This window comes from Sceloporus undulatus, chromosome 6, assembly GCF_019175285.1.
Source record: "Sceloporus undulatus isolate JIND9_A2432 ecotype Alabama chromosome 6, SceUnd_v1.1, whole genome shotgun sequence".
NCBI classification, from domain to species: domain Eukaryota; kingdom Metazoa; phylum Chordata; class Lepidosauria; order Squamata; family Phrynosomatidae; genus Sceloporus; species Sceloporus undulatus.
The window spans coordinates 14,154,250-14,180,070 of record NC_056527.1 but is presented as its reverse complement, the minus strand read 5'-3'; the positions used below and the strand labels follow the sequence as shown (position 1 = coordinate 14,180,070).

The 25,821-nt window shown below is 39.6% G+C and overlaps 1 protein-coding gene across 1 annotated transcript in view; it reads left to right on the top strand.

Annotated features, from left to right (window-relative positions):
- Nucleotides 1-25,821, top strand: part of DIP2C (disco interacting protein 2 homolog C) — a 378,320-nt gene that overhangs the window by 221,304 nt on the left and 131,195 nt on the right. The window contains 3 exon segments of the mRNA XM_042473238.1: nucleotides 6,026-6,097; nucleotides 9,781-9,954; nucleotides 19,462-19,572. Of these exon segments, the coding sequence (XP_042329172.1) occupies nucleotides 6,026-6,097; nucleotides 9,781-9,954; nucleotides 19,462-19,572 (357 nt within the window).

The following is a 25,821-nucleotide window of genomic DNA, read 5'->3' as shown; positions in this document are numbered from 1 at the left end:
AGACATAATTGACTTTATCTCAATTACATTTTATCATATGATTACATTTAAAGATATGTATACCTGCACCCTTTTGCATGCATATTCTGTGCCCCATTTTAATTTTTTAACATCTGTATTATTCAACTACTGTTGCTGATGCTGACAGTCAGTGTTAATTTAGACCTTTTAAGTAGCAAGAGGAGAGATGAAAGATGATTTCTCCAGCAGCTGCAAAAAAAGAAACAAAGAAAATAATCTACACTTCAAAGATAACCCATCAGCCTTATAAAGCAAGTAAGGAAAGAAAACAGCATTGCAAGGGATCCTAATGGCCATAAAATTCCAAAAATGGAAGTGATTTGCTTTCATTACATAAAGTGTCCGTTAAAGCTTCAAATAACGAAATAAACGTTGAGAATGGAAAGCTTCCCTGTTAAACTAGTCTCTGTTTACATTACAATAATCCAGGCCATAAAAGCCGTGCAGTTATAAATGCCCCTTTCTTAGGGAAACTCTCAAAAGACTGTTGGGACCACACAGTGCTGCCTGTATAGGATATTTACATTCGAGCAATGCATCTGTAGTTCTGGCTTTTAGCCAGGACTGTGGCAATTTAGTTTTGCCATCTGGTTATCAAAATACTAGAAAATGTGACCCAACAACTAGCTGGCTGCTGGCTCTCATCCTCCTCCGTTTTGTTTTATAATATTTGGTCTCAGTTCAGCAAAGTTTCTAAACAGTGATAATGTTTTGGGCATGCAACATGTCTTGAAGTTGTGGAGTCCTTAAGGTAAGTAGAAAAATGAGTATTTTGGTCTGTTGGATTTGGAATTAGGGAGCAAGAAGCTGAAAAATATTCATAAACTTTCTATCCAGGAAACGTCTATCTGTATTTTCGATTTTGTCATTAATAAAATATATGGTTGGCATGTGATGCAATGTAAAGTTATTTTGTGCAAACAAATGGGATATGTATTAGTGATAATATATTTATCAGGTTTAAGATTTAAAGGCATTTTAATATATGCTGCAATGCTGTTTAGTTTTTATTAGCGAGGAATGCGATTGAAGAACAGCAAAAATGTTTTGGTTTATTTTCACAATGTGACAAAAGTGTTTAGTAATATATATATATATATATATATATATATATATATATATATATATGAAGAACCGAAATAGTTTGTTGTAAAGTGCAACCTTCCCTTTGTATGCTGTTGGAATACAGTCATTGTCTGTCTATCCATTGTTTGTCTAACAAAAAGAAAAGTGAGGAGGAAACCTCTGTGTCCTGGAGGAGGGGAACTCACACCAGCTAAATAAGATTAAAAAGAAACAACAGTAATTCTCTCTCAGAGGCTGAGAGAAGTTGTGATCTGCACTATTGTCTGCAGTGGTACTGCACAGATCCTATTAATTCCTCTGAACATTTCAGGTCCAACATTTTCCTTGTAAATACAGATGAGATTAACTTTGCTAAACTGAAACACTGTTTGGATAACATAGGAAAGGGGTTGTGGTGCTAGATTACACATTTTCATTCCTAAAGCTGGGATTTATAGAGTCAACTTTGAAACGCCTATGGTTTTATACGTGCCTAGTGTGCAGGCTATATTTCAGAGGAAGGAACTGTCAAAACCAACTCTGAGTATTTCCTGCCTAAGAAAACCCTATGAAATTCATGGGGTTGCCATAAGTCAACAGGAGACTTGAAGGCACATGCACGGACACTGTGATTTTTCTGGGTCCCCTGCGTTTGAATTACAGGATAGCCCCGTGTCCACAGTGTCCACAGTGTTTTGCCAAGTGGTTTGGACAGGATCTGTTTTGCTAATCCAGTGCCTTCTTTGGTCTGTGGAGAACTCAGTTCGTCGGATCTTTAGCTCTTGGCCCGAGCCATACACTAGGCTGCAAAATGTCTTTTCATTATGCCTTTTTTCCTCTTTCACCTCTGCAATTCCGCAACTTTCTTCTTCTGCAAACCTGCCTCCAAACCTTCTTCTCCAAACCTTGTCTCCTTGCATGCTTTTGGAAGGGTAGTCAGAGAGACCGCATCACCAGTGGGAGAAATCAGTGAGTCATAGCACTCCTTTATGAGGAGTTTTGTTTCATTCCAGCTTGCCAAGATGCTGACAGTAAATTTGAGTCATCAGCAGTGAACCAGTTGTAAAGCAACATGAATGTTTGTGGAGGATAGAATGGATTTCAGGAAAAGAAGAGAGACATAAACTTATAACATCCACAGATTGCTATATGATTTTTGAGAGCAGATGTGCTCATATTATTATTATTATTATTTTACTGTCTCAGTGTGTGGATACTGTGTGCCTTCAAGTTGCCTGTTGATTTATGGCAATCCCATGAATTTCAAAGAGTTTTCTTAGGCAAGGAATACTCAGAGGTGGTTTTGCCAGCTCCTTCCCTGAAATATAGCCTACAGCACCTAGTATTCATTGGTGGTCTCCCATCCAAATAGTAACCAGGGTTGACCCTGCTTAGCCTTCAAGAGAAGACAAGACCAGCCTTTAGTACACAAATCTTTACTGGGACCATTTGCATTAAAATTCTCTACTCTTGCTGTTAGCTGATGGAAATTCTTTATCTCTCCCTATTGATTTGAACTATTGGGGTTCAATCTAGAGCCAAAACTCAGGATGTTTCCAAAATTTCTGATAATTCTGTCCCTCCCACACACTTTTTTGAATACAAATTCAAGACATGTTTCTTCCTTTGTGTTACTGTGTTTCTACTAGGTGTATGTATGTCATACTATACAAAAGACAATTTTCTATTTGAAGGAACAGCAGGGACCTAAAGACTGACCATTGACAGTTGCCACCTGGACAGTAGACTAAGCAGACTCACAGGATCACATTCCTCTCCATTGTGGTCAAAATATAGTGCATTTCTATTTCAGTTACAGATTTTTTTTTTCTAAATTGATATCTGGATCTGTAAATTAGCATACACACATTTTATGCAGCTCTGTATACTTTTTGTCCTCTTTTTTGGTGCCTTTCCTCTTTCCTGATCTCAGGTGGCAGCTTAGTTAATTATTATTAGTTGTCTGTGTTATGCGTAGCATATAGTCTAGGAACTGTGAGTCTAGGGACTGATTCACATAATGCATTTTCTCACACACAAACAGCTCTGACCATCCCTGGGAATATACTGTTCATTTGTTATTGGTTCTTCCAGCATGGTTGCCAGGAAACGGAGGATATTTCCTCCTGTTTCTTCTACAGTTAGCGATAAGCTGAAGTGTTGCCACCATTGATGAGTTTTATTTCATTGTCATCCATTCTTTAAAATATATTTCAATATATTTCAGAAGGCAGTTCTGAAAAGTAAAATACAAGCATGACAGAACATATGCTCTGGTCAATTGAGGCTTTCTTTAATGAATTTATCAGATGAATGTAAGATAGAGTTTCTTATTTGTGTGTGCTTATATTTTAATAAACACATATCTCAGGAATATGCTTGACAGAGTTATCTGCGCTGCAAAAATACTGGAATTGAGGGGAGGTGGAGAAGAAGAAGTGCAGTGCATCTGTGTAGCAGCACCATTTCATGTGCTGTATTTTAACGATCAGCTTAGCATATTTATTCTTATTATAAGGTAGATAAAGAACTTGATTTCTATCTGTCACCATAGGTAGTATTTGAACTAGGAAGGAAAACAAAAATTTCTTTTTCATTAATAATAATAATAATAATAATAATAATAATAAAGTTTATTTGTATTTTCCCGCTTCTCCCAGGAGGTGTTAGTTCCAGTTATTTCAGGAGGCGTTAGTTCCAGTTCTTAATCACCTGTATATCGGAATCATCCACTGTAGTTACTTGGCTTGGCTTTGTTACATAGATTTCTTAATACTGAAATTATTCATCTTGACTCAAGCTTTGTATGAGTTCATGATAAAGTTTACTTAATCCTTCAAATTCTGTCCTGGACAATCCTGAAACTACATCAGAAACAAAACACATACAGAGTGGGCATAAATCAGACTGAAACAATATCCAGACAACACTACCTGTGATGACTACTTGAGCTGTAAAATAAACAACTGTATTTATTTATTTACTTTATTTATATACCCACTTTCTCCCAGGATGGGACCAGGTGACCAGACACCTCCCTTTCCCAGGTCATGTCCTACATTTCATCCTTTTGTCCAGGAGGAATTTCAAAATGTCCTCCATTTTGAATATAAGTAAGAAGCATTAATTTATATTCATATTAATGTTTTATCTTCAATTTGGTAATGTCTGGCATTTTTCTTGAATGTCCTCATTGAAGTTATCACATCTGGTCACCCTGAATGGGACCCAAGGCCACTTGCCAGCCTCCCCTGCCAAGATGTCCACTGTTTTGTTTCTGAAATTCTTGGGCTGCCAAGGATCATATTTATGGGATTGCATAAGGTTAGCCAGGTTTACTGATAAGTCCCACTGAACCCAGTGGGCATATTCTTCAACTGTTATGATTTGACGGGGACATTTCCTGTTAACCCTCTTTTGCCCCACATTTTCAGCTCCTTTTAAAATGTCCCAGTTTCTTTTTCTTCCTCTGATTTTCCTCCTTCCTGTCTTACGTCAGTTGCTTCAAACTGAATGCAAAGTGCAAAAGTAGTTTGCACTCAGTTAACTCAGTTGGGGGAGAGGACAGGGAAGAGCAGAATCTTGCCATTCCTGGTAAAGCAAAAACAAACTGCCGCAGCCTTTCCTAGCTTATTCATTCTCATTGATAACTTTTGCCCACTTGGCCACACTCTGATGTTGCTTGGCCACACATGTCCAGTTTCCATGTATGAAATATTGGTGGGTATGTCACGGGAATTACTCTCAAGTAAAGGAGTTTCTTGTCTATCTTTTTGAGAAAGCTACTACACAAAAAAGCAATCTGGAAGTTCTTTGGAGAAACGCACAAATAGCTGTGGATACAATTGTGAGGTAAAAGATTCAGTTGTATTTGGTTGTCACTGTGGCCTTAGAAATACTGGAGTAGATTCCATTGCTTATTGGGTGGTCTGAATGCATGGAAGGTCTGTATCCATTGAAGAACCAGAGCTCCTTCCGATGCAAGATTTCTTAGTGAACTGAATGTTAAGGGCTAGCTCTTTTTATGTGATAGGGATGAATGCACAGAGCTGCAAGCAGTGTTCAATCTGTGGACCTCTTACATAGTCTCAAATTGCATGAAACAGCATAATCATGGAGTTGCTACCAAAACCAGTGACCAAATATCTAGCTCCTCATCCCCTGTAAAGTGAAACGGAAAAACACCTTGGGGGTTTATAGCTAATATAACCCTATGTTTTTGACTCATGCTTAAAGTTTGTGATCTGTTAAGAGCAATAAATCATCGTCCCAACCATGCGCCTTTGCTGGTCATACAACTCAACTTTTAGTTGTGAAATTCATTTTGCCCCTCAGAAAATGTATCCCAACTGCTCCTCTGGAAAGAGAGAAATAGTGTTTTGTTTTTTTACAGTTTGATCCTGCAAAGTACAATGCATCGATGCTTTGGGGTTTTGTCTTGAAGTAGTGCTTAAATGCTTAGCCAAATGTTTATATTGTTATTTAAATAGCGCATCAAAGGTTCCAAATCTGTTGTACACCCTTCATGCTTGATTAAAGAATCCCATTAATAGTGGAGAAAATGCTAATTGGTAATGTCTTTTGCCAGCCATTAGCGGGCCAAGCATTCTATATAATCTACTGTTGATTAACGTAATGAAAGCTGATGTAGTTTTGTGTGGCAGAATATCCAAACAACAACGCAACCCTCTCTGATTCTTGGACTCTTCCTTCAGCCGGTATAAAACTATGCTGAGTGTTTAGTTGCCAAAAATGGCTGCAGCGTAAATTAAATTTGGTAGGCAGAATGAACGTAATGTGCTTTCAATTGTTCATTCATTACAGTCGTCAAGACAAACCGACAGTCCCGCAGTGGCAAAGCATATGCTACCTCAATTTGAGCAGCCGGATTGTGTCTTCATTCAAGATTTTATTGATTTTCTTTTGCTTTCCTTGGCAGGTGACATCACACAGAAGGGCTATGAAAAGAAGAGATCAAAATTAATTGGGGCCTACTTGCCACAACCTCCAGGTATGTAGAAATGTACAAGGAATGCATAGAGCTGTCATGTGTATTGATCATTAGACCAGAATATTAATGTGTATCTTGGGGGAAAATAATCTGAAGCAACCTGTCACTATCGTGCAATGTATGTAAATTGCTCTCCCTATCTGGGGTTTGTTTGTGTTTTTTTGGTGTACAAGTGTATGTCTTGTATAATTATATGATAGAAATATACCCACCCACTCACCCTCCAGTGTATGCCATTGCTAATGGCATGGGAAATGAAAATGGAAATGGATTATATTTTGAGGGCAGGTTTTAACGTGGTCATATTTAAAGAGATTAAACTATTAAGGACAGACATGTAACATCCAAAATAATATTAATAAAAAAGGAATATTAACATGATATCTGAAGGAATATATATATATATATACGCATGTCTCATTTGTTTAGTGATTTGCATGTGTGGAAGAAAAGAAAGAGTGAGGCAAGAGTAATTTGGTTCCATGCACTAGTGCAGAATGTGTTTGCATTACAATTTGATAAGCTAGGATTCCTAGTTTAAATTAGTATGTGAGTGCAGCTACTCACCTGCCACATTGCTCATGATATTAACTATAGGAATACTCCAGGGAAGTAGACTAGAGACAACATGCTCTTTGTCCCCTATAGCTGATAATCAGAGGCAGGTCCCCTCTTAAATGAAACTTAATTCTATCTCCCTGAAAACTCCATGATATGTTCTCCTTAGGGTCACCACAAGTCAGGAATGACTTGAAGGCACAAAATGACGTGTGTGTGTGTGTGTGTGTGTGTGTATTTATTCAGAGATAGCCATGTTGGCCATTCAGCAAAATACAACAAAATCCACAAGAAAGTGAAGCCTCGAAAGCTTGCATGATATAATTTTAATTAATAATTTGTTTTATTTATATACCGCTATTCCAAAGATCATAGCGGTGAACAGCAAGTAAGCTAATATATTTTATGCTTTGGAATTGGTCCAATAATGGTATCACTGTTTGTGGATTTTGGACTTCATAATATCTGAGCCTAGGATTATGAATTGCTATGAATTGTAAGCGCCACCTTGATATTGGGAGGAAGGTGGGAAATAATAATAATAATAATAATAATAATAATAATTGTGGTTGGCTTATGAATCCTGGTTTTTTTGGGATAATAAATCATGGTGGGCACACAGTTTCAGAAGGATATTGACAAGCTGGAACGTGTCCAGGGGAGCAGCCAATATGGTAAAGGGCCTGGAAACCAAGTTCTATAAAGAAAGGTTGAGAGAGTTGGTAAGGCTGGAGAAGACTGAAAGGTGATATGATACCATCTTTAAATACCTGAGGGGCAGTTATGTGGAAGATGAAGCAAGGTTATTTTCTAATGCTCCAGAGGATAGGACCCAAACAAATGAATTCATATTAAGGGAAATAAAGGAGATTCCAGCTAAACATTAGAAAGGAACTTCCTGATGTTAATTTCTGTTCAGTGATGGAATAGACTATCTTGGTAGGTGGTGAATTCTCTTGTGCTAAAGGTTTTTGTAAATGTTCACCTATCCAGGATGCTTTAACCTGGGATTCCTGCACTGACAGGGGGCTGGATTAGATGGCTCTTTTGATCCATATCTATTATTCAGTGATTGTGTGATGTCAAATTCAGACATTATGCTAACTTTGTGGAAGCAGGAGGAACAAAGTCAGAGTAAACAGGCTGTGTGCACAAACTGGCATCATATACACATTGTGGTTTAATAAGCTAGTATTCATGGCACAAAATCAGATACAAACATAGCTGTTAACTATCATGTGGAGCACAGGAGACTAGGATTTGATTGCCTGCTTGGCCATGAAACCCACTGGGTAACCTTGGGCATGTCACACTCCCTAAGACTCAGGGGAAGACAATTCTTGCAAGAAAACCCAGTGTTAGCTTCGCCTTAGAGTCACCATAAGTTAGAACTGACTTGAAGGCACACAACAGCAGTAGCAATAGCATCAGAGTCCAAGAGCTAGATCTGGCCTCATGAAGGATGCAGTTAACTTCTCTTCCCCATCATTAAAAAACAAACTCCAAAGCAGAAAAGCAGAATTCAGTTGAGTGACAGATCATTTTGAAAATTTTGATAAGAGATTTAAATCATCATTTATCTCTGTCATAGTTGCCTTCTGGATAAATTAGTTCCTCATTAGGAACATAAGACCTAAATGTTATAAATTTCCCTCAAAATGAACAGCTGAGGAGGACCTAGAAATACACAAACTCAGAGAGGGAGTTGAATAGATATCGCTAGAATCAGATGCGAACAACTAATGTAAGTTTGAACTTTTTAAATGAAGATTTTATGGAAATCCTACAATACTTTGTTTTTTAGGATTTTTTTCTTTAATGAAGATCCTAAAGATTTGTGCTCATGCCACACAATGACCTGCAATATCTAGTACCTATATTATGGATTGACACATGCATGGCCTTTCTTCAGGGAGCACTGTTGGTACTACGGAATAGCTATTTTGACATTTCCTTGTATTTTTACCTATTCTTTAGGTTTAGATCTTTGTCCCTTGTGAAATCAAAGATGAGAGTTTTTTAAATGCTAAAATATGCCTTTATTGACAGTTTATGTTAATGTCAAATGAAGCAAATTTACTTTGTAGAGATCCTATCCAAGAACTGAATTTGTTTTTAAAAATGTGAAAAGATTACAATACCCCATTTCAAAATGTTAATTTGTTGTGCTAACAAAATGAACAAATTGCCAAATTACTCCAGTTTGATACCACTATAACGACCATGGCTCCATGCTGTGCAATTCTGGGAATTGTGGTTTGTTGGGGCACCAGAGTTCTCTGGCAGAGAAGGCTTAGTGTCTCACAAAACTACAATCCCCAGAATTCCATAGCAATGAGCCATAGCAGGTAAAATGATGCCAAACTAGATTATTTCTGCAGTGCAGATGCAGTTAGTAAATAGTAAAGTATCTATTTTTCTTAGGACAGGCAGATCTTTTATGTACTTGTAGTGCTGTTTTGTTTCTATATATGTGTCTTTGGTAATTTCCAAACAAAATTGGTGTTTTCATATGACAGGACTCATTCTGCCCTTAAGCCATACAAACAGGAACTGCTGTTGCCCATTTGAAAAATACAAATAGTTTTAAACTGCAAGTAGAGCTTCAGAATGGTTCTAAGCACCTTCTGCTGCCTATTTGAAACCTTTTAGTTCTTTACTGTAATCTGTTGGGCAAAGCAAACATGGATCAAGATTGGTGATTGATCTTGCAATTGAGTGGTATTTTCCCAAACCTCCCCAAGAGAATGGCAAAATTCTGCACATGACATGTTGGGTTTCATTGTCTTTAGCTTTTGTGAAAAGGTGCCCACCAGACTGACAGTAAACAACAAGGCAGTTCCCCACTGTCCCAGCATCCAGTCCTCTTGCTGCTGCTTTGCCGACATAACAAACACCAATGTTGGCAGAGTGGGAAATTGATTCTGTGGCTCCGTACTGTAGTGTTTATACGTGTGTATGTGTGTGTGTGTGTGCGCACCTGTATGTGTACGCAACATGTGTGCCCGCACGTGGGCTTGCGTGTGCGCACACTTCACTGCATGTGGGCGGAAGCTCCGTCCGTTGCTGTAACAAATGTAAAAAAACTAAACATGATTTAATTAGTTTTTTTCAACTTGTTACAGCGGCGAATGGAGCTGCCGCGGTACGGTGTAGACTGCAGCACAGTGAAGGGGCCGCGAGAAGGACGATCCGCACTGGCAACATTGGGGTCTGTGACATCCGGGAAGCAGCAGCTAGAGAGCGCTCAGCACCGCACAGCACAGCGGCAAACCGGCCTCTCTTTTACTTTCGCTTTGGTGAGCACAACATACATGTGTATATGTGTATATATTATATATCAATGTATATTAATAAGTCTATTGGGCAGGGATGTGGGATTAATCCTTTATTAGAAGGCCTTTGTCTTCTCAGACCTGAAAACCACTCTCTTGTTGTAAATTGCACCAAATCAGTCAGTGAGCCTCGTCTCCCAAGGTATTTATTTTTCCTCCTCTCAAACATCAGCCTTTCTTTTTCACTGGCAGAATAATAATGCTAATAGTTTGGGAAGTAGATCTGCAGGGCTTTCCAAAGTTTGGGACTTGGACAGCAGTTCCAATCTAAGAACTGGGTTTGGGAAAAGGAAAGGATGGAGGAATGGTGGCTGTGAGACAATGCATCTGCACTGGGTTTAATCCAGTGGTGTCACCATAGTGGTACTGCCAGTGCTGTAACCCATGGTGTCACCCCCTTTCATTGACCTCCTCCCATACTACACCACACAAAATTCTTAGTGATGTTTTTTGTACTAATGCTACTCATCCATCAGACATAGCCACACTCAGTAGGGTAGGCAATTTAAAATGGTTGAGCCAATACAAACGGTCCTTTCAAATGCCATCTTATCTAAAAATACAGATCCCTAAACATCTCAGAGAGGCATTTACCCGAGCAAGATTCGACCAACTTGATACCATGGTAAGACATGGAAGATTCCAGGGTATCCCTTATAACGAACGAATTTGTATTTGTGGGGATCATGAAATTGAGGATCTAGCACACATTTTGTTTAGTTGTAATTTGTACCAAGCAGAAAGGGATCAATATCTTCATCCCTATATTAAACGAACAATATACTGGGAGACCCACATCAGAACATCATACTTTATGAGTGGACAAGATTCAAAAATCTCTATTGCTACAGCTCGGTTCCTTCATAAAGCATCGCTGTTGAGATCTAGATATGTTGGAATGATTGGTGTTAATTGTAAGGGGGATGAACAGATTTGATGTATGTCGACGGATATTTTATGTTACTTTTGCCTCCCATTTCAATTCCAATTCTAATTCTGTTTTATTCCCTATGGTAACTATCTTACATACTACTGTTTAATTGTTAACTATTTTATTTTATCTGTTTTCTAGTATATCCTTTAGCACATATTGTATATCTTTTAGATATACATAAGCTGTAGACAAGTAGTGCATGTTCTGGTTCTGGTGCACGCTTAGGTTATGCATATGTATTTATATTGTATGGAGGTTTATTGCACCTAGTGCACTGTATTTACATTTTATATATAGCTGTGTGATACTGCTTTTTATTATGTTACTAGTATTTTGAAATGGCCCTTGGGCTACTCAATAAATTGTATAGTGATGTTTTTTGTACTAATGCTACTCATCCATCATTTTCCCCATATATCACTGAATGTAATGATAATAGTTGTGAAAGAAACAACTAGCAAATTATACCTTTAAAGTCCAATATTGTATGCACAGCCTAAATGTATTTACATGTATGCAGTTTTTTGTGGTTAGAGTGAACATTTGGTAAGATGTGATGTTTTTAAAGAAAAATTTAAAAGATATTTTAAATGTTCTGAACATTTATTTAAAAACAAAACAAAATCCAGGGCCTCTCTATTCTCTTCCTGCTAAGCCTTGCCCTGCTCACACCATCTCTTCAGTGTTTTAAAGAGGCTCTGGAGAACGTCACAGCCCATTTCTGCCAAAAGGCCGATGTTTAGGGAATGGTGGTGTCACCCACATTAGGGTATCATCTGGTATGTTTTGCATCTCCTAGAGCCCCCTAGTGACACCTCTGGTTTAATCCAGTCTCTAAGTGATCCATCAATAAAATAGGTTCAGCCCTTTGGATAGCTCTTTAGACGCTCAGAACAATACCTGTAGCAGATGCACTGCCACATTGCTTGCCTCCCCTACCATCTACAAGCCAGAATCAGTTTAGGGAACTAGAGAAATGTTTATTACTATGCAGGGACGTAGCCAAGGGGGACCCCCCCCCCTTCCATTAGAAAAATGAATGGTGTGTGCTCCTGCGCCGCCGCACTCAAGCCCCATTATAATGATGGCACATAGTCTGGACCCCCCCTCCCCCTTCCTAAAATCCTGTACTATGTGCTTTTGGGATGCTATTCAACAGAACCAACATGGTGTAGTATAGGCACACAGTGATTACTTGAAGCACACAACAACAAGATCCTGGATTTTCTAATGGCAAAATAGTGGACTTTTACTGCTGTGAACTAGTCTTTCTTTTAAAAAATTAGTCAATTTTGTCTGTTTATTGGTTTTTCTTAGCTTGGGCTTCTCTTCTCTCAGGTGACCTAACCTGAGCACAAATTGATGAGCTGGATTGCTTGCCCTTCTGCTTCCGTGGCTCAACCTTCACAGCCCTTTAATAGCACATTAATTTTGTAATTATTGCATTGAATATTTGTGAAATAGAAAAGGTGCCCAGAAGCAAAACAAAATGAAACAAGCTGGAAAATAAACAGGTTTCTTCTGACCAGATGTGCAAACACATGTTTTGCTAAGTCAGAGGTGGGCAGAAAAAAGATCAGGCTCTACTTTCAGATTTGCAGACAATTTGCAGCAAGGTATTTCTGAGGCCTGTTACAGACTGCCAAAATAAAGCTGCTTTGGGTCTCTTTGGAGGTATGCTGTTTAAATGATGCATGGGTCCTACGAGTCCAGAGGTCAAGCCAAAGCCACACTCCAGTCCTAAGCACTGGAGTGCAGCTTTGGTGCAGCTTCCGGATTCTTAGGATGCATGCATCATTTAAACAGCATACCTCCAAAGAGACCCGAAGCAGCTTTATTTTGGTAGTCTGTAACAGGCCTGAGTTTCCTAAATTAGGTTTCAGAAGCAAAAAAGAAAAAATGTTAGTGGTGAAACCAGTAGATTTAAGTGTGAAAAGATTGCAAACTCTTACATCTTGCAACACTTGAAAGTTCCAGAATCGCCCTAGCTGGCATGCTCTTGGAGGCTCTGGAAGTCATAGTCCAAAAGGTAACTTTTCTAAACTCTGCAAATATCCCACTTCCTGAACAATTCTTAGCATACATTCTGAGCCTCAGTGAAGCAGTAAAAAATAAAAGTATGTCCTGCAGGGCCCCCGGGTGACCATACTGTACTTTAACTTTAACTATTATCTTTAGGGTGAGTACAAACAGTTACCATATATACTTGACTCTAAGTCGACCTCATGTATAAGTCGAGGGTACGTTTTGGAGCCAAAATTATGGATTTTGCTATGACCTATAGATAAATCATAGAATCATAGAGTTGGAAGAGACCGCATGGGCCATTCAGTCCAGGGTAAATCGAGGGTAAAATTTAGGGGCAGATAGCAAAGGATGAAGCAAAGTAAAACAATGTCGAAGAACTTTTTAAATTCCATCAGACATAACTCTTTGTGCTTACTCTTTAGTTACATGCTACATGCCCCAATGTTTTACCCTCTACCTATCTACAGATCGTATCAAAATCTATAATGTTGACCCCAAACCTGCCCTCAACTTATACATGAGGTCAATTTATAGTTGAGTATATACAGTATTTATTTTGAAACAGGAGATGCTAGAGATCTTCTGCATGTACTTTTTCAAAGGGTTGCTTGCCCTTCCCATGACAGCAAGCTGAAAGAGAGGATTATGTTAAATCACATTCTCTTCCCCTTTGTGTATATGTGACTTAAAGTTGCCTGTCAGCTTACAGCAACCCCATGAATTCCATGGGATTTTCTTAATTAATGAATACTCACAGGTGGTTTTGCCAGTTCCTTCTTCTGAAATATTGTCTACAGCACCTGATATTAATTGGTGGTCTCCCATCCAAGCACTAACCAGTGCTGATTCTGCTTAGCTTCAAAGATCAGACGAGATCTGGTGCCTTTGGGATATTTAGACAATTTATTCCAGGTTAAACCTGTTAGGCTTCGGAATGCTTTCTATGCTAAGCAAATATATTGAATGTGAACACTTCATTCACCATTCAGCATCCATTGGTGATTTTATCCCCTTTTTAATGTCATGATTATTCTGAGATGAATAATTGGCACATGGCTGCATTCCCTCAACGTTTGTTATGCATGAAAGCAATGTTTCCTTGGTGCATGAAAACCAGAGCTTGGACAGCAACTTTGAAAAAGTAATTTCTTTATTTTTAAATTCCAAAGCTTACAAAGTAGTTAATGTTATAGCAGTAGTAAAGCTAGAAGCAGCAGTAGTTTAACAAAGGCAATTTTTTGTTTTCTTGTTATTCAGAGTAACTGACGTTCCTACCTCTATGTTTTGGGGGGAGGGCAGGAATCAGACTGCTACAAACTGCTGGTCTGTAATACAAAACAAACCTACATCCTGAGAGCACACAGTCCTGTAACTATAAAAGTAACTAGACTAAATTACCCTCCATAAGGAATAAAATTATCCCTTAGTTATGTCTTAATTACTGGAAAAACTTGAAATCAGTTAACTATTTGTAACTTGATGCTTCCACTCTAATGCAAATACAGAAACAAAGTCAGAGGATATATAACTTCACTGGAGATCCATCTTGAACTTCATGGCATAGAGCAAGAAATATTTTTTCCAACCCAATTTGCTTTTGATGGGGATTTCAGGCCAGACTTTGATTTAAATCCATTCTGTGCAAGGGCTCTAATAAGAGTTTATCAATACAATTTCATTTGATTGGGGATGGAATCAGTGATATATACTCAATTTTTAAAAACTAGGAAAGACGCATATTGGTTTCTTTTCAAGCACAACAAAGCAAATGAAGCACCTCCTGTGGTCTGCACAAACCAGTTAAGAGAAAAAGAGGAATTAAGATGCTGGAAGAGGTGCATACAAATATAAGTGGTTGCTGCTATTCCATTAAATTGGCCATTTGTGTGCCTGCAGTGATCCACAAGTGATCTCTCTTCAGCTTCTTCAACTGCTTTTTGCCTGTAGAACTGTTAATGGTGACTTGTTCTTTTGATTCCTGATTTCCTTCTACTTTCTTTCAGCTCTTAATGGCTTAGTGTAGAATTATCACTGCAAACAGCTGTACTCATGGTGGGGTTGGCCTTTATTTTACAAACATTACAGATCCTTAGAAATACAATTTACTATAAGTGTGCAAAGGGATCTTGTCGCTCCTTTGAGACTAACTAAACAAAAGAAGTTGTAATATAAGGTTTTATAGACATGGTCAACTTCCTTAGATGCACAGTATTTTGTAAAGCGCCTGTTTTCTTCATGTAAAGCTATAAATCACGCAGTAAAAACTCTTCTAGCACTTTAAGGGCAAACAGCTACCACTGCACTGTGTGGTGTTGTTCTGCTGCAGCAGACTAACATGGATGCTTTCTTCAATCTTCCCCAAAATGAGGGTCTCTAGTTTTCTCTTCTTTCTACAGCAGAAATGTGTTCTGAAGAGAGGAAGAGCAGCTTAAACAAACAAACAAAAAATCTTTCTAAAAAGCAACAAAAATAGTCAGAGGCTGAACAGATGGGATGAGTCCATGCCATTCTGACCTTGGTGCTCACATGGGTCAATCCCTCGGTTGGTGTAGGGATGGGTTTACACAGCTGTCACAGGACCAACCCACTGCCTGTTACCAGTGCATGTTCCTTACCTTGCTGTGCTATTGATGGTACTGAGAAACCCCTTATCACCACATCTACTGTGAAAACAGGGGCACCTGGCTGCATCCACATGGCCCCCTTTCCATGTCAGATGTGATGACAGGGGGCTTCTCAGTAACACCAGTGGCAGCAAGGCAAGGAGCACAAGGGATCGTGTAAACAGCGAGGGGTTGCTGCAGAGTTTTCAGGGAACTGCAGCAAACCAGGAATCAGTTGACCTGGGCTAAAGGCTGTTTGCCCCAGGATCAGGCCAAAACCACCAGATCTGGGTACATTCTACCAGGTTCTGGACCAATCCTGGCCCCACAGTTTTGGCTGAACTTGATGACGCAAAGCAGAGGGGAACATGGGCCTCTTGCTCTGTGAAGATAACCCAACAGTTATTTTAGTTTAATGAATACTCAGAATATGTCTTTTCCTGAGCTCTCCCATTTATGATTTATTTATTTAATTTAATATCTGTATCTCAATATGGGACTCAAAACAGCTATCCCTGGAAAGTAGAGCAGAATTGATTTCAAGAGGCTGTCAAGGGAATAGCTCATGCCTTCCATGTTGCAACCCATGATCCTAGCAGAGGAATGGAAATCTTTTTTCCCCCCAAAGTACCTACCAAGCTTCATCTTCATTTATATTATGTGCAGCTGAGCGTGCTGACCCACATGTAGAGATCACATCAAGTTGAACTCATCTATATGTATAAGTTGCCCTTCCATTTGCTGTATTATCTGGTCTTGTAAATAAAATAAACCCTGTTTCAGGAGAAAAAAAACCTCCTTCATATAACAGCAAAAAACTGCAGCATTTCCCTGTGTGCCAGGCAGGTGACTAACACCTCTGTTAATGCCACCTTGTTGTTGATGGCAACACTCCACTGAGTTCTTAGTGTTTAATATTCTGCAAGGGTTTCATGTCTCATACAAAAGTGCCGACATACCAAAGCTTAATATTTTGTTCTGTGCATTTCCCTGGAAGATTTTTTAAAAAACATTAAGACTTCCTGGCCCTATTGAACACTTAATAGCAGTTTTTATTATAATTCCTCTGTCTTCAAGAAAAATTGGGAAGAAGCCGTAAAAAGTGATACTTATATCCTCTGTAAATGGGGAAAGAAAATGTAAGAATCCAGTGTGTTCTATTTTGACCGTTAATAAAGGCAGTAAATTGAATTAGACATTTCCCATTTAGGGCTTTATGCCAGAGCAGTGTATGTTGATAGTGTTGCTTTTTTTTATATATAACTGTCAGTAGGAAGAAAAACACACAGAAAAAGAAATATAATGTACTTTCAAAGAAGCCGAAGACTGAAAATCAAGTGCTTGTGCTGAGTTTTTGCACCTGCTGTTTCTCAGGATTTATAAGAATTGCCCTCAAGTTGGCTCCAATTTAGGGAGACTGTAGGAATGAGAGACCTCCATAACACCCTGTTGTTAGCCGCACTGTTCCAGTCTTGCAAACTCAAGACTTCCTTGATTGAATCTATTCACCTCTAATTCATTCTTCCTCTCTTCCTAATGCCTTCAACTTTATCTGATGATATTATTTTTTTTCTAACAAGTCATGTTGTCTCAAGGGAGTAAGAGTGGTGCAGTAGTTTGAGGGTCGGACTATAGTTTTGGAGACCAGGGTTTGAATCCCCATTCAGTCATTGAAACCCACTGGGTGAAGTTGGGCAAATAATACTTCCTCACTGCCTTTTATGTCCTATCTTTTTAGATTGTAAGCCTGAGGGCAGGGAACTGTCTAATTAACAATTTGTAAACTACTCTGAGAGCATTTCTGAAGAGTGGGGTATAAATACAATAAATCATCATCATCATCACCGCCACCACCATCATCATCATCATCATCATCATCATCATCATCATCATCATCATCTCCTCGCAGCCTAAAAAGAAAGCAAAGACAACTATCCTCTGAAAAAATTCTGCCAAGAAAAACATTGATGGTTACTATATGATCAGAAATGACTTGAAGACACATAGCAACAATGTGTTGTCTCAAGATATGTCCTAAGTATCATAATCTCACTTTAGTTATTTTGGCTTTTAGGGAGAGCTCAGATGTGATTTGCGTTTAAATCCGTTTGTCTTTTGGCTGTCAATGCTTTCCCTTGAACTCCTCCTCTCCAGTAGCACACTTGAAATGAGTTGATTTTCTCCCTGTCAGCTCTCTGTGTTTTCTAAGCATTCATGCAAAAGGGAAAAGTTCATTGTCAATTTTGGGGACAGTCTATTCTGCCTTGCAAGATTTCACAACTGAAAACAGGGATGAAAACTTTCAAAGGAGAGGTGCTGAAGCAGAATGGTTTTTGTTCTTCCACACTGCAGTTCGTGGTTGTCAGTCTCAACTGATACTTTTCCCACCTTTCTGTTACAGAAATAAATGTGGTTTTTTAAAAACTGTATCCCTAACCATAAGAGCAAGCATCCCCCTTTGCTTACAAATCTGGCTACCTTGTTACAGAATAAATCAAAATGTCATACAGCAGTCAGAGGAGAATCCACCAATACATAAGAGTGGTGGTGGTCTCAGATAATAATTCTTAACGTGAAATTAGAAGTATTCCTTTTTTCACCCATGAAATTCTGGAGAGTATGAACTACCTACATATCTGTAACTGGTGTTGCCTCCCTCCCACTCATCCCAAGCTTCACAGCATCATAGTATCATATTTGTAAACCTAAAATAGAGGAGTCGCCTGCTCCTAGCACAACCACATGATGCTGTATAAAAAGAGCTGCAGAACTGATTATTTCAATTAGCTTGTATTTAGTTTTAATCATTTGTCAGAAAGGTATGCAGCACATAATCCATCCCAGTGCATTTCACTTTTTATATTCCTTGTTTTTTTCTTTTTCTTTTGTGCAACCCATACCCTTGAATGCTGTTTCTTCTGAAATGCAACTGTGCAAACGGCAAACTTTCTTCTCCTTCAGTCACGTATATAGCAATCCTTATTTCCACAGAGGAGTCAGAGCTAGTAACATCTGCAGACAGCAGATGGGGTTCATTGAGCTAAAGAGTTAGGAAAACTGTTTTGCAAAGGCTCAGGGAGTAGATTTTGATTTCATGTGCAAAATCAATACAAGAAACTGGTGACTCGGTACATGTTTCTTTCTGGATTTGTTTAATTTGCTCATTTTCTTTCTCATTTTGTTTGAATTGCTGCCTAGTCCCCTGTGAATTCACAAAGGTCAGCTAGTGTATCCTCAGTAAGCTAATTGGAAACCATTGGTAGGTCTGCCCATAAAGAACTGGCATGTTATGTTTTGATGCTCAGTTCATATTATGATTTGCACCTGTGCAAGGTGTGAATCTTTTATAGTGTTTTTAGTTTATTTACATTTTTTGTTATACAAAAAATCATTTTAGAAGGAAAATTAAAAATGAAAATAAAATGTAATTAAAAATAAACTAAAAATACTGCAGTGGGAATTTATACATTAACTTTAAAGAAAATGACCCAATATCCAAGTATGTGTTTATCTATATGCCAAATGTCCAAATATTGTTAAGATCATGAGGCCCTCAGTCACTGAATAATAGAGGGTTGTGTTTTGTGCTGTTGTTCTCCCATTTTGATCCTGCCTGCCCACTTCTTTGTTCATCCTCGATTCATAAGACCTGAAGGGCATGATGATACTCAGTAAAGGTGCATTCCTCTGAGCCGTGGCACTGGCATTGTTGATGCTTTGGTGCAGTGCTACGATTTGTGAGATTTCCATGGATACTTTTAACAGATTAGCATTTAGATTACATAGTCCTTATTTACTAGGCAGGACAGGCTGATTGTTTATTTATTTGTTTTATGAAATATGCATAATTCTGTAACTGTAGGGCAACAAAGTCTGATGGTTTTTCCCTTCCTCCCACCAATGCAGGAGTGGATCAAGCACTGCCACAAGAACGCCGAACCCCCGTTACTCCTTCCTCCTCCTCTCGCTACCATCGCCGCAGGTCCTCAGGGTCACGTGATGAGCGCTATCGGTCAGGTATGTGGCAAAGAAAACATTGGGCTGAGGGAGAACCTTCCTGGTTAATAATTTGAAGTGGGGATTCAAATTTGATTCAACTTAGTGGGAGAGAGAAGAATGAGCATATGATACATGCTTGTTACCATCCCCTCCATTTCACATATTAAGATAAGAGTGTCAGTCCTTGAAAGTACGTAACAAGAAGTGGAAACTGTCAGCAGGCCTAGAGCAAGCCCAAGGTTTACTGAAGTACAATTTTTTTTAGGGTGGAAACAGAAATTTGTGGTGGGAGGGAAGCCTCAAAACAGTTCAATAAGTGATGGCTGTGCCAAACAATATAGAGGAGGAGGGTTGGAGATAAAATGGAGCAGCTAGAAACTGTGGTATGGCACACTGCAGTGCTTTGCTGAAAGCCCCACTTAATTTTTGCTATTTCCCCCCAAATCCTACATTGTAAAAAAGCAACTTGATTTCAGCATCACATAACATCAGCTAATTCAACAAGACCATTTTTTTTGTTTGTTTATACAGACCTGTATTTGCAAAGTCAAGAACATTTAGGTCTTTCTTTCCAAGTCCAGCTACCTGAAAACCTTTTATACATGGAAAATAGGAGATGTGCTGGAAACCTTCTCCATGAAGGACATGACTCTTGAACAGGCTCACTTTCTTATAGACCCACTTGTTTGAAGTAGACTTGTAGGAGATTACACATACAGTATAAACTATGAAATAAAACTAAGACTAGACATATACAGCAGATGATAGCAAGCAATAGCAAGTACATTTCTGTACTGCTTATCAGTGTACATAAGCACTCCCTAAGCAGTTTACAAAGTGTAACCTAATTGCACCCAACAATTTGGGTACTCATTTTAGTGACCTCAGAAGGATGCAAGCCTGAGTCAAGCTTGAGCCCTTTCTCTGGTATTGAACTCACAACCTTATGGTTTGTGAGTGAATGGCTGCAGTACAGGCATTTAACCACTGCGTCACCAGGGCTCCTAAGATAGGGCTGCCAAGTGACCAGAAGTCACAGACTGGCCAGCTTCTCCTTTCTCTTTAGCAGCAACTTGAGCTACTTTTGTGAACTAAATGTTACTACCGTAACTTGTGAAACATTTTAGTGGTCCTAGGGTGCATCTTAGAAGCAATGCAGTTTGACACCACTTTAAGTGCTGTAGCTCAATCCTATGAAATCCTGGGATTTACAGATTTACAAGGTCTTTATCCTTCTCTGCCAAAGAGTGCTGGTACCTCACAGAACTGCAAATCCCAGGATTCTGTAAGATGAAGCCATGGCAGTTCAAGTGGTGTCAAACTGCATTATTTCTACAGTATAGATGCACCCCTATTAAAAGGCAATACACTACTCCACAGGTTTTTGCTTTCATATATGAGACACATGATTATCAACTAAATCTGGAGACTGAGGTGCAATTGAAAAGGTTCTGTGGGTCACTGAAAAGGCTGGCAAAATAATTTAGTAGAGGACTTTTACTTCACAGTTGCTTGCTTCAGAACAGACCTATATTTTATCCAGTAAGGAACAGCCAGTAAGTGCATACAAAATATATGGCTGTGTAATCTGGGTGGGACTGCTTTTCACAGGGGTTGACTGTTAATGGTGTTAGCATATCAATTTCCATGGCACCACCAGCCACCCTTGATACTTACTTGATAACAGCAGGCTAATGACACTGAAGACACAAGAGGCTACAAACCCTATAATTCTGCTGCTTTGATCATAGCACATTAACTGCTTTATCACCTGTCACTACCAATTAGCACATGTCCTTATCCTGTTGCTAATAGACACTTGGCACCAAAATTAATTATATAGTCATAATACCTAAAATCTGAACATTTCCAGAAATTTCTGCTAAGTACATCCACAATTTCTCTAGCAAGCAATGGCTGAGGGACAATTAGGATCATATAAATTCAGCATTGCTGAATAATAAACATTAGTTACTTATAAAAAAATAGTTGCCATCTGCAGTGATGGAATTTTCAACATGTAGAGATTGTCTGTGTAGCTCCTGTTTTCTAGAAGTAAGTAAATGACATCATTTACCAAAATGCAGAAAGTTAACCTGAGGATTCAAAAGCACTTTGCCATCTGGTCCAGAAAGATTCTCTGGTGTGGTTTTAATGTGTTTGTATGCAAATATATATACACCCACACTCTCACACAGAGAAGATATATAACAAAATGTTATTGCATGGAGGTTTCAGGGTTCTATAAAATATCCTTTTATAGGATATTTATTCCTTTTCCCTCTGGTTTTCTAATCCCTGCACAACACATACTCAGTGGTTCTGTAGCCAACAAACATGACAATTCTTCAATGTGCTGGTTTTGCATTCTTCTCCATTTTTTGTTTCTTTATTTGTTTCCGTGTCTTGTAATTCTGCCAAACTTGTGGTTCCAGATACATCTTTTCTCATGCGTGGATGGTGCCTTTTAGCTAAACATGTTTTGTCAGCCAATAAATTTAGTATTAGGTACAATAGCATGAAGCCCTCTTAATTTTCCATTGATTATGCAGTTTTCTACTCCCCAGTCTCATGACTGAAGAGGAGTTATAGAGGCCAGAAAACTTTGATCCCAGCAAGTCTGAGTGGATTTGGGGAAGACAGCCTAAACTGAACTGGATTTCATCTATTCATAATTTTGTTTCTAGTTAGAAATCATGGTCTCTATGAAGGTAATGGTCCTCATAATCCATCTGAGTAGTTGAGGCAGAGAAAAGAAAGCAGTAGGCCAGGTTATCCAACATCCTTCTTCTTCTGCATTATCATTCATCTCTGGATCGTTCATATCCTTCTCCCTTCATATGAAGAAGCACATTATAAGGGTTATAAGAAAGGATTCTGAAGGCCGCTGCTATTTACTTTGCCCCGAGTAAGCAGGCACACATAGCAACAGTAATACAGTATTGGCTAAAGTAGAATCCTGTTGTTTCCCTGCTCAAGTTTTATTGCATTGTTTTTGCAGACATGCTGCTACAACCCAGCACCAAAATAAATAAATAAATAAATAAATATATATATATCCCCCTGTCTTTCTGTAGCCCTCCACCATTCTCTCAGTGCTGACGCTCCTAAAAAGACTTCCAGGTAGACAAAAGACAAGGAGGAAAAGGATGCTTACAGATATAAAAAGTCTTTGTAAAAAGGAGCTTCTTTGTCAGAGACTTTGGACTGGAACAGAAGATTCAAATGTGCCGTGCCGGCACCGATTTTAGGGTTAGGGACCGCGCACCAACCGCACGGTCCCTAACCCTAGTACGTGCCGGTGGCGCAATAATGGCGGCATCCTGTGTACATGGGCACCGCCATTTTGATGGAACGGACACATTGCATCCGCATGTTGTGATTTTATACTACTGTTTTAATATTTGTCTGGTTTAATCTCTTTTTAGTATTACTATGTTTTTATACTGGGGGGGAGGGATAGGGGTTTTAGAATTTTAACTGTATTCTCTTTTATTGTTGTAATCCACTTGGATTCCAAGTGATTAAGCGGAATATTATTATTATTATTATTATTATTATTATTATTACATCATGAGTGTGCCATTGGCGCACTCACGCCATAACAATGGTGGCGCATAAAAACCCAGTTTTTCCGGGTTCTTTTTACTCTGGAGTGATGGCACACGGTTTGGGGGCTGCACCGTCCCCCCGGAGTAAAAGCAGGCATATGCAGACCACCTTTTCTCTGCAGTCTGTACTCCCCCTTTGTGAACTGAGGTGTGGTCATAATGCTAAAAAGCTGAAAACATGTATTTTCTCTGTTTAAACCTTTAAAGTAATGTTAATTCACTGATAGGCTACAGTGTGTCATAGCCAGGTTGCATTTAATGTGAGGGTTTGCTAGTTTAAAATCACAGAGTCCTTAAAAGGGATGTGGGATTGGTAGGTAGCTGTCATCTAAGCAAAGCTTGGAAAAATTATTTTGTTTAGACTACAACTCTCAAAAGTTACAGTCCCCTAAAGCAGTTTTTCAAGCTGTGCTGCTGATCCTCTAAGCCAGTGTTTCTCAAATAGTGGGGCACCCCCCCCAGGGGGGGCACGAGGCTCCGCAAAGGGGGGCCACCTACTTGGAAGAGGGCCCCGTGCGCCATAGGCTGGAATGGGCTGGCGGCGGCTGGGTCCTCCTGGCCAGAGCCCCGCGGGAGGCGGTGGTGGCAGAGGGGCCGAGTGGGCCATGGAGGGGAGCCTATCCAGTGGCGGAGTGAGCGAGAACCCAGGCCGCCCAGCCATTGGAGGAGGAAGGAGGAGGCTCTGCACTGGAGGCAACGGCCGAGAGGGGCTCCTCTGAAGGGAAAGAAGGTGCCTCTCTGGGGCAGGAGAGCAGGCAGGGCCAGGCTCCAGTCCTTCTCCTCCTCCTTTGGGAGGGATCGCCCCTGTCAACTGCCCGAGAGGCTGCCCCTTGCCTGGGCGGGAAAGGAGGAGGCCATTGGCCGAGGCTGAGGCGTCAAGGAGGATAAATAAAGGTACTCAGTTTGATAACACTTTTGTCAAAAACACACTGCAGAAATAATCCAGTTTGAGACCACTTTGGTCAAAAACACACTGCAGAGCTCTCTGTCAGAAAAGGATAAAACTACAGTTCCCAGAATCCTATAGCATTGAGCCAAGGGAGTGAAAGCAGTCTCAAACTCAAACTGCAATGTGGACCTTATCAAGGCATGCATCTTAGTAAATGGAGGGCATTTTGGAATTCCTCCTGGACAGAAAGTTGGAATGTAGGACGTATTTCCTCAGGTGCATGGGAATTGTAGTTCATTGTGGCACCAGAGCTCTTTCTCACAAAACTACAATTCCCAGGGTTCCCTACCACTGAGCCAGGGCGGTTAAAGTGGTCTCAAACTGGATTATTTCTGCAGTATGGATTGGACCTTGAGTATTTTTAATAACGAAGGTCCAAAACATTGCAGAAATAATCCAGTTTGTGACCACTTTAACTCTCCTGGCTCAGTGCTAGGGAATCCTGGGAATTGTAGTTTGTTGTGGCACCAGAGCTCTTTTTGATAAAGAAGGCTCAATGTCTCACAAAACTACACTTCCCAGGGTTCCCTAGCACTGAGCCAGGGCAGTTAAAGCAGTCTCAAACTGGTTTATTTCTGCAGTGTGTCTTGGACCCAACTCAGGCTGCATCTTCACTCCAGACTCCAGAGACAATCCACTTTCATACCGTTTTTACTGCCATGGCCCAGTGCTATGAAATCCTGGGAATTGTAGTTTGTTGTCACACCAGAGTTTGCTGAGAGAGAAGGTTAAATGTCTCCGAACACTAGAATTCCCAGGATTCCCTAGCACTGAGCCAGGGCAATTGAAAGGGTGTCAAACTGGATTTATTTCTGCAGTGCGGTTGCAGCCTAACACATTTCTATTTGGCACAAAGCTTCCTGGACCCCCTTCATGTCAAAATAAATATCTTAGAAGGACTGAAAGATTCTTTGATTGGTTCAATGGTGATTTTGAGAGTTGAAATAAGTTACAATTATTTTTATTCAATTAGGTTTACGTTTATTTGCAAAACATCCGCCATTTAAACATTATGGGAATTTTCCGGGAATTGTGACTGAATATTCCGTGTGATCTGGGGGGATTCAGCAGGTTTTGGACAAACATTTCCGGGAATTATCTTTGAGGCTTGTTGGCAACAAGAGAAATGATACTATTTACAGTCGCGCGGGGGGGCCCGAAATGTTTTCTTCTTCCTGGGGGGGCATGACAGAAAATAATTGAGAAGCACTGCTCTAAGCCAATAAGATGAAGCAGCATTGTTAATCCTCATGCACCAGGTTAATACAAAAAAATTAAAAAGCAATAAAACTTTCATTCAGTTGTGGCATATTTTTAACCCCAATGAGAATTTCAGTATATCAAGGGCTAGCAGTAGAATTAGCTATGTATTTAGGAGAAATGTAGCTGTAAGGTTTAATTTCTTGTATTCTCTGAACCAACTGAGAAGTTCAGTGTCTGCCCAGCACCTAATTTACTCGAAAATCAGCAGAGGTCACTTCTGTTTCTTGGCATCATAGCCATACCCAGGGGAAGGGGGCATGGAACACTTTAATCCCAATATATTGTCCAGGACAGAAAAGTACTGCAGTGGGACAGTTTTAAATTCCATGGCAAGTGGCTGTAACTTGGGGCTGTTTACAATTTAACAGGTCGCAGTGTCATAGAACAGACAATAGAGATTAGGAGATTACATTGGCCCCACAAGGAATCTTGGAAGGTTCCACC